Source organism: Bison bison, unplaced genomic scaffold, assembly GCF_000754665.1.
Source record: "Bison bison bison isolate TAMUID 2011002044 unplaced genomic scaffold, Bison_UMD1.0 scf7180017864324, whole genome shotgun sequence".
NCBI lineage: Eukaryota > Metazoa > Chordata > Mammalia > Artiodactyla > Bovidae > Bison > Bison bison.
Window position 1 is genome coordinate 10,049,891 of NW_011494896.1, and position 9,670 is coordinate 10,059,560.

A 9,670-nucleotide genomic window follows, 5' to 3' on the forward strand; every position below is an offset into this window, starting at 1 on the left:
TGCAGCCATGAAATTAAAAGACACTTACTCCTTGGAAGAAAGGTTATGACCAACCTAGACAGCATATTGAAAAGCAGAGACATTACTTTGCCAACAAAGGTCTGTCTAGTCAAAGCTATGATTTTTCCAGTGGTCATGTATGGATTTGAGAGTTAGACTAAAGAAAGCTGAGTGCCAAAGAATTGATGCTTTTGAACTGTGGTGTTGGAGAATACTCTTGAGAGTACCTGGACTGCAAGGAGATCCAACCAGTCCATCCTAAAGGAGATCAGTCCTGGGTGTTCATTGGAAGGACTGATGCTGAAGCTGAAACTCCAATACTTTGGCCACCTGATGAGAAGAGCTGACTCATTGGAAAAGACCCTGATGCTGGGAAAGATTGAAGGCAAGAGGAGAAGGGCACGACAGAGGATGAGGTGGTTGGATGGCATCACCGATCTAATGGACATGAGTTTGTGTACACTCTGGGAGTTGGTGATGGACAGGGAGGCCTGACGTGCTGCTGCCCATGGGGTTGCACAGAGTCAGATACGATGGAGCAACTGAACTGAACTGATAATCCTCAGGTATTGGACCTCTGCCAAGTTATTAAGGCTACAAAATAAAAGGTTAATCTTTATTTCAATAAAAGTGCTTTAGGTATTTTTAAGCAGGATTCATACTCCCTTAGTCAGCTGAACTACCAATTCCCTCAAGAATTCTTTATTTGAAATGTGATTTGAAGTTCTCTTAACCCCCTGGTTGCTCTTCAGTGGACATGCTCCAGCTATTGCTCTCTTCAATGTCCTTCTAGGTTCGAACAACTGGGCTCCATATACGGACTGAGGGTGCAATACAAAGTTGAACTTCTGTCACTCCCTGCATTCTTCTAGGCATTACACATCTAAAAATTAGAGCAAGGAAACAGTAGTTGCTTTGGCCAACTGTTCTATTGAGTCTGACTGTTGTGCCATGCCCGTGACCCTGACCTCTTTCTTCCACTTCCCCCTTGCACTCTGCTCAGCTGCTCAATACAACTAACGTTACTGAGGACTCGCTATGGGTGTCACACTCATCAGCCTCTTTGGAGAACTAGACATGTTGCTTGTCTTCAAGGAGCTCACAGTCTCATTGGTCAAATTTGGTTTGCCTCCCAAGAAATAATTAATAAAGAATGTAATCAAGGGAACAATCTTTCCTCTGGACCTCTCCTTGGAGCTGCTAATAATAGCAGTTGGTAGACTTCTGGGTAGGATTGAAAGCAGATCTCCCAGTTCAAATGCCAGTGCAGAACTGGCTTCAAGCCCAGCCTATCAGGAGCTTTGTCAAATGTTTGTCATTGCCTTGACCTTGACTGCTGCAGACTGAAGCCTTTGAGTTCCATCATCTGCAAAGAAAGCTGGGACACCTACAGAGACTGATGTCTCCAAGGCCCATGGAACAGCCTTCCAGCACCTGGCACCTGCCCAGTGCCAGTCTGGAGTGTTCAGGGAGAAAGGTTCACTCAGATATTGGCATGAGCTGGCCTGTGTTTGGGCTTCTGGGAGACAGCAGGTTTAATTTGCTTTGACAGTCCTTTTCCCCAGGAGGAAATTTACCCAAACACCCTGCCTTCATCACATTCAGCACATTGCCTGTCTGCTTTCCTGTTTTTCCTATGGGGAGTTTCTGTGTGTTTTATGTGTGTGTGCGTGTTCACCCCCAAGAACCCACGTTGCCTTCTCTGGATTCATTAGACCAAGTCCGTGTGTTGCTTTGGTTCAGAAATAGAAGACATGTGTGACCCTCCCTTAAAACCAAAATACCAACTCTGCCAAGTGCTGGGCAAACCTCTTTCCATGCACAGTGTTACACTGTTTGCTGTTCAGACTAACCCTCTGAGGTGGGTGCTATCGTTAACCGCATTTCACAGATGGAAACGTGTTTAGAGACAACTTTGCCAAAGGGCTTCTAATTAGTATGGCACATGCGTACCCAGTAAGTCTCTTCAGTCTGTCCGACTCTTTACGACCCAGCCCGCCAGGCTCCTCTGTCCATGGGATTCTCCAGACAAGAATAGTGGAGTAGGTTGCTGTGCCCTCCTCCAGGGGATCTTCCTGACCCAGGGATTGAACCCAGGTCTCTTAACTTCTTCTGCATTGGCAGGTGGGTTCTTTACCACTAGTGCCACTTGGGAAGCCCAACTAGTATGGTACCAAAGCCCACACTTATGGTCCAGGCCACCTACCATAAACTTTGACTTCAGACTAAACTTGATTCACCTACCAGATTCACCCTTGTAGCTCTGTGACTTCAGCTCTTGGTCTCCATCTCAGACTGTGAAATGGTGGCAAAGGTACCAATTTCTCATAATTATAAGGAATAAATTAGAATATATGAGAGACTTTTCCCAGTTCCATGAGAGAGAATGAGAGGGTCTCTATTAGAGTAACTGTAGAATTAACACTCTGCCTGTGCTATCTAGTTTTTTCCCCTTTTTTTGGTTGTCAATAATAAATCCAATCCCTCTTCAGGATCAAAGAGGATGTAATAGATGGAACTTGGAGTATATATTTCACCAGCTGTAGTCAAGTGATGTATTCAGTCATCCAGTTGGGTGTTCTGTAGTCTACATTCCCTCCCTCTTGCCTGAAGCATTAGCATCCAAACTCCTAAGGAGAAGGAGGCATCAGAGAGTACACCTCTCTTGGGCAGTAGGTGGACCTTGGCTCTTGAGATAAGTGCTTTCAAAGAGTTGCCAACATCCACTTTTACAACCTCAGCAGAGACAAGAGAAGCAGAGGAAGGAGCTGCTGTCGGCAAGGGTGGCCTTCTGTTAGCTGGGACATATCCCAGGTGAACAATGCATGGAGGAGGTGCTGGGCGGGAGGGATAAGTGCTGGGTGAGCAGAAGAGCGAGACAAGGATGACTAGTGGGCTCTGACCTTGTTCACAGCTGGTTCCTTCTGTCTTTGGTGCTGGGGTCCAGCCTCAGGCCCCAGTCACCGCAAAGGTCTGCCTGCTCAGAGCAGAGCCTGAAGCGAGCCAATGAAGGAGACAGGCTTCCCCTCCTCTCCCCTCCATTCCCCCTGTGAAACAGCAGGGCTCAGGCCGCCCAGTAGCCCTCTGACAGGCAGGATGTTCCCCTGTGGTCTCCCCTTGTTTCCTATAAAATCAGGCTCCAGGATTTCAAAAGAGAAAAGCAGGACAAGTGGCAACTGAAGGCAGGCTTTCCCAGGCATCAGTCTTAGACTCGGGAGACATACTCACCAACTGTGATCATCTTTCACCTTGATATGGTGATGCTACTGGATTATCCATGGAAAAGGGAGGTGAACAGACAAAATGAGGCACTGCTGTGGGCTCACTGAGGCCTCTGTGTTTTCCCGTCTCCTGTGTTTTCTCCAGGAAGGAGCATCGTTGTCTTTTTGTCCTTCTGCAAAGGCCCCTTTGTATTTTGAGCAATATTTTGTTCAACATTCAGAGAGCACGCCCACTCAGAACACATGTCCAGAGAACAAGCTCAGGAAACATTTAAACTCTGCGTTCCAGTATTGATGGAAGGAAAAACAAGTTCCTGAAAATCACATTTCTAGCAGAACCCACTGTTACGATAGAAAAGCAAAAGCTAGGAGAAAGCTCCCTGTTCTCCAACATACCATCTACCGAATTATGAAAATCAGTTATGTACAGGCAGCTGAACTTTTAATTCAGATCTGAGCAGACCTAAGGTACACCTTCTGCTACATGAAGGCCACTGCAGTTTAAACGTGAGCAAAGCAGGAAGGGACTGTAGGGGGGAAAACTCACCAGACACTAATTGGAAACATAGCAACATGTTTATGCAATGAAGTTCACACTTCTCCCAAGCCAGTGGGTGTCACTTCTGCACTAGCGTTTAGCTTAGAGATATTTGGTCAATGGAGACTCATTATTTGTAGGATTCCAAGTGGACCCCAAGTAGTTGAAATCCTTCCAAGCAGAAGAAAGACTGTATACATAAACATTTCATCAAGGAGAAATAGTCTCCAAATGTCTCGCTTCTACTTCCGTGTTGCCATCGTAAAATTACTCCATGTCTCCTAAAACTCCTGCCTTCGCTGACACCAACAGCCTGCGGCAAGTTTTGTAGCAAACAGGCTTCTAGTCTGTCAGATTCAGCAACCAACACAATATTCAGTCACAGAAAACACACCTTTTCACTAGGAAGACATTTTGGATTTAACAGGTTTGTATCTTACAGACTTCATAAATCAAAATTTAGAAAGTCTGTGACCCTTACCTGCAGCCAACCCTGTTAAAAGCACAGCTGGGAATTATGGCCACGGTGTTGGGAGATAGATGTTATACCACTGGGTTTGAGCAGACCTGGACCATAGGATTTTAGACCTGTGAGGGATCTCTGAGATCATCTAGCTGAATTCTTTCAGGGACAGCAGCAAACATTCATTGAGGCCCTTCTTTGGAAACCAGGGAAATGCATAGGTGAATAAACTCGGCTTCTGTCCTCAAGAAGTACACAGTCAACCCTGTAGGCTGCCTGGTCCTTCAATAGGAGCTACAGAAAAAGTCCCAGGAGTAACTTAGCCTGTTTAAGAAATGAGGAAGACTTGTCCAAAGAAGTGACATATGAATTGGATTTGAGTAGGAGTAGGAGTCGCCCAACAGGGGAGAGCAAACGCAAGGACGAGGACACAGGTGCAGGAAGATCAAGGGACATGACCAAGGTCCTGGAGCCCTTCCGTAGTGGCACAAGAGGTAGAAGCAGGCCTTTGGCTCTCTGTCCTTTATTCCTTCTGCAAGACTGCAGATGGAACCCACCCTCAAATTGCACCATTAGCCTGAAGTTTAAAGTGAAAACAATCTTGCCTTAAACTTTACTTAAAATTCTTATTTTTATTTATGTTTTTGTTTGTTTGCATTGGGTCTTCACCGCTATGCATGGGCTTCTGTGTTGACTTCCCTTGTTGCCGAGAACAGGTTCTAGGTTGTGACGTAGGCTCTAGAGAGTGTGAGCTCAGTAGTTGGGCACACAGGCTTGGTTGCCCCATGGCATGTGGAATCTTTCTGGATCAGGGATTGAACCCATGTCCCCTGCATTGGCAGGTGGACTCTTAAAACACTGGACCACCAGGGAAGCCTCTCTTATTTTAAAAAGAATATTAAAAAGAAAACATCCTAAGTTATCCTTTATAAAAAAATAGTTTTTAAGAAGCCCCTCCTAACATAGACGCTTAACTTAAAGGCATGTAGATTCTTCCCACGTGGCGCTAGTAGTAAAGAATCCACCTGCCAATATAGGAGATGCAAGAGACTTGGGTTAGGAAGATCCCAACCCAAATGGAGGAGGAAATGACAGCCCACTCCATTGTTCATGCCTGGAGAATCCTGTGGACCTACAGTGGGCTACAGTCCATGGGGTCGCAGAGTCAGACGCAAGTGACTAAGCATTATTCTTCCAGGCAAAGCCAGTGGAGAGCTGAGATGCTCAGCTCTGCCGGGTCCCAAATGGCTTCCGAATCCTTGAATTGAGAATACAGACTAGGTTAGACCCTCCTGTTCTTAACTCTGTGTTGGTGTAGTATGCTGTTCATATTATCAGAGGGACAGCAAGTGAAGGAAATTTCCCACTCATTTGCACATTTGAGCCCCTTTTCAGTCATTTCCCAGTTGGTAATGGCAGACAACTGGGAAAAGACCTTTCTGGGGAACGCACTGTGCCATGAGCTCCTCAACATCTCCCACCTTCCACCATCTACCTGTACTCAAGACATCCTTCACGCTTATCTCCTCCCAGAAGCCTTCCTCCACTGGTTTTGCCCCATATCAGCTGCTGTTGCATTGGTCCTAAGTGATTTCCTGGTGATTTAAGACTCGTTGCCCTTGTCAGGATGTCTTTTCTGCACAGAAGCTTATAGAATTTTAGAACAGGAAACAGTCCTGGGAATCATCTCTGCTATCGCCTTCATTTCACATATGAGGAAGATGAGGCCCAGAAATAGTGGGTGGGGAGGAAGTTGCTTTAGGTTCCCAACATGATTCTGGAAAAATGGGCCCCAGAATCAGGTCTCCCTAGATCCCTTCAAGCTCTGCAAGTCCTAGAATTCACTGCCTTCCAGCTGGTCCCTCGTTGTCATCAGGACTGGCCTCACTGAGTCACAGATCTGCCTCGTTCATTCCTGGCTGTGGCTGAGAAGTTCCTTCAAGGTCCAGATGACACAGCATCATTGAGGAAAACCAGGCTTGGGGTCCAAAGGCCTAGATTCAGATTCTGCATCCATGAATTAGTATCTCTTGAGGCCTTCAGCAAGTCCCTTCATCTCTTTGTCAGCCTCCTCGTGGTGTTGTTGCTGTTTGTAAAGTAGGAATATTGATACACTTGAAGATTTGGTGGCAGCAAGATGAAATAAGCTTTGTGGAAATAGGTGGCACAAAAAAGCCATTCAAAATACAGTGGCTTCTTCCTTTATGCCATATCTAGCATGATTGAGAAACGGGCTAATCCAAATAAACAGATTTTCTATATAGCATGTGTACTAACTGGAGCTACAAACCACTGATTAGTTTTTTTTACTAAAAGCTTCCTGCAGTGAAGCCTGTATTTCCTTGACATGTCACACAGATGATACCAAATGTACCAGGATGCGTTAGAGAAATGAGCAGCCCTGCAGAAAGTGGGCACTCATTGCAGAGGCTGGGGATATGGGAAGGGCAGAGGGGGCGTGAAGGAAAATCCCAATGCCTTTTGAAGGAGCTTGGCTCTTTTCATTTCGGTAAATGGGGGGCAGGGGGCACTGAAGAGTTTTTAGGAGGAGGACAGGCTGAGATCTGTTTCAGAGAGGTGGCTCAGGCTGCTGGGTGGTGAATGAATCAGGGTGGGAGGAGGAGGCCAGCCATGAGACTGTTGTGTTAGCCCCCGTGAGAGATGGTGGCGTCTGGACTGAGAGATGGAGAATCAGAGGTGGGAAGAGACAGATTTACAAATCCCCAGTAGCTTTGTGGAAAAACAAACAAACAAACTGGATTCACAGATTATCAGCCCATTATGAGAAAAATATAAACCACAAAAAAGTGTCAAGACCATAGGTATCACCCCATCACCCAGCCTCCAAAGATAACCACTAACGAGTTAAATCATGCATTTGCTCCCAGTGTTTTTAGCCGAAAAATTTCTCTGCATTTGTAGATACAAATTTGATTTATAAAAAATTGGTTTAGGGACACATTTCCCCAAACACATCTCTTAATGTCAGCTCAGATGCACCTCAGCAAGAGTAAACAGAACATACATTTTTAACTTGATTGACTCTTCAGTGACTGCGTCAAAAGCGCTCGAATGTGTGGGTCGTGGTTAACCCGAGGCTGGATTCCCGGGCCCTCTGTTTGGGTAAAGAAGCCTCTGTTTGCAGCTTTGTTTCTCTTTTCTCCTACAGAGTCGGTGGATAACTGCCCCAGCAACTGCTATGGCAATGGGGACTGCATCTCTGGGACTTGCCACTGCTTCCTGGGCTTCCTGGGCCCTGACTGCGGCCGAGGTGAGAGCCCTGCCCCACCCCGTGGGCCTGCGGGTCCCAATCCTCAGGGCAAGGGCAGAAATCCCGGCCAGCTCCCGCCTCTCGGGAGAAGGGCTCCCAGGGGCCGGTCCGGCGGGGCCCTGGCGGGGAGGTCTGCAAGCAGAGCCCTGTCCCAGTCGTGTTATCCACTGTGCATGCCCGGGGATGTCAGGAGGCAAGGGCAGCCACAGGGAACTGGACACGGTGTCCTTTGCAAAAATAGATTTCCCCTTGGAGGACCAATCAGCGTTTGCCAAGCGTCTTTGACGTGCATCTCCAGCGAATGTGGTTTGTCTCTGTCCTTGGGGAGGGGCCTGAGCTGCTGCTCCGTTGCTGTCTTATTACAACGCAAGCGGGGTATTGGCAGAGACCACCGAGGGGAGGGACTGGGAGGCGAGACTTCTCTTCACACGGGACCCTAATGCTGCCTCCTCTTCAGGCATGTACGATGCTAATGGTAATCACTGTGGGGAGCGTTTAAAGGCTGCCTGTGATTTGCCTGAGCATTCAGGTTCCATTTCTGTCCTGGAAGAATTAACAAGAAAAATGCTACCGGATGATCGGTGGTCCTGAGAATTTGGCACTCCTCTTGGGGAAAGGAAAAGTCCCCTTCCTTTGGTTTCTCCACCTCTTGCCTCATCCCACAGGTGTTTGCTTAGCGCCCTTTAGGACTTGGTCCTGTGCTGGACACCAAGGTTGCAACACTGAGCAAGACTCAAGCCCAGGACCTCTCAGTCGGGGAGAGTGACAGAGAAACAGATGACGATCACAAAGCAGTCAGTGACGGGTGAAGCAGACTAGAGCAAGTTAGATGCAGAAACATCTGTCAGCGTGGAAGGGTCCTAGCTTGGGTGGAATGAGGAATAGGAAAGGCTCTCCAGGTGAAGTGACACTGAAACGCAGACCAGATCCTTGAGTTTGTTCATCAGCGGAAGGCAGAGATGGCTTTCCAAGCTGAGGACACAGCGCCCTCCAAATGCCATGCCGTGATGCTGCGCTGGGGCTTCTACTTGTTCTTCCTATCATGAAACAGCATAGACTCAGGCTGACGCAGCAGAGCCAGCAGACCTGAGGAAGCATAGTGATTACCTGCTGAGTGCTTTAAAAAGGAAGGAGGCCAGGTGGGAGCCGGGGGAAGGTGGCGCAGAGAGAAAATGAGGCATTCCTCCTAACATGAATTACTGTCTCATCCCATATGCACTTAAAGTTAAGAGTCGTGTGTAAAGCAGCCTTATTGTATCTCGGTAAGGCTGTCGGTACTTAGAGCACAATGCAACGTAATTTATTTTTATATAGTGTCCTTCGTACAGATGATCACAAAACCTTTTACGCTAAGTGGCAGAGTAGAAAGATAATACTTTAAAGAGCCGCATTGGGCTCAGCTATTCTCTTCTTGGAGCAGTGGCATGTGGGGCTTCAGTGAAGGCTGGAAAGAGAGGGAAAGCTGGAGAGTGGCTGGGTTAAAGATGACACGAAGTGGTCCAGCACGTGAGGATGGAGGAAGCGAAACACAGCACTACTAGGAGGAGAGTCCTGCTGGAGCGGTGCGGGGCGAGCAGCAGGCCAAGCTGTCTTTTGCAGCCAGCCCAAGGAACAGATTGAAGCCTCCTGTCTAAGGAGCCTGGCGACCACCATGCAGTCACCAGTAATGAGGGGGACAGGAGAAAGCAACGTTCAGTGGGCCCCAGCTGTATTCTTTAGGCCCTGCACTCTATACTTTAACTGACAGTTCCAGACGTGTTTTAACTGGAATGAAGTAAAGCAAGAGAAGCAGACAGGTGGACACATATGGGAATTATGGCAAAGTACTTGAAGCCCGGGGTGGAAAGGGACAGACAGAGTATACCAGGGCGCACATCCACGCCAGGCTCCCGGCGCTGTCTCTGCAGCTTCCTGCCCCGTGCTCTGCAGTGGGAATGGCCAGTACATGAAAGGCCGGTGCCTGTGCCACAGTGGCTGGAAGGGTGCCGAGTGCGACGTGCCAACCAACCAGTGCATCGACGTGGCCTGCAGCCACCACGGCACCTGCATCATGGGCACCTGCATCTGCAACCCCGGCTACAAGGGCGAGAACTGCGAGGAAGGTAGGACCCCAGGTGCGGGGGGCGGCAGCTCGGCTCCTGCCCGTGAGACAGAGATGGCCGGCGGGCCTCCCCGGG

At 48.1% G+C, this 9,670-nt stretch overlaps 1 protein-coding gene across 1 annotated transcript in view; it reads left to right on the plus strand.

Annotated features, from left to right (window-relative positions):
• The window catches only part of TENM4 (teneurin transmembrane protein 4), an 858,900-nt gene that overhangs the window by 683,410 nt on the left and 165,820 nt on the right, over nt 1-9,670 (plus strand). The window contains exons 13-14 of the mRNA XM_010853253.1: nt 7,392-7,493; nt 9,401-9,595. Of these exons, the coding sequence (XP_010851555.1) occupies nt 7,392-7,493; nt 9,401-9,595 (297 nt within the window). The remainder of the gene's footprint in view (nt 1-7,391; nt 7,494-9,400; nt 9,596-9,670) is intronic.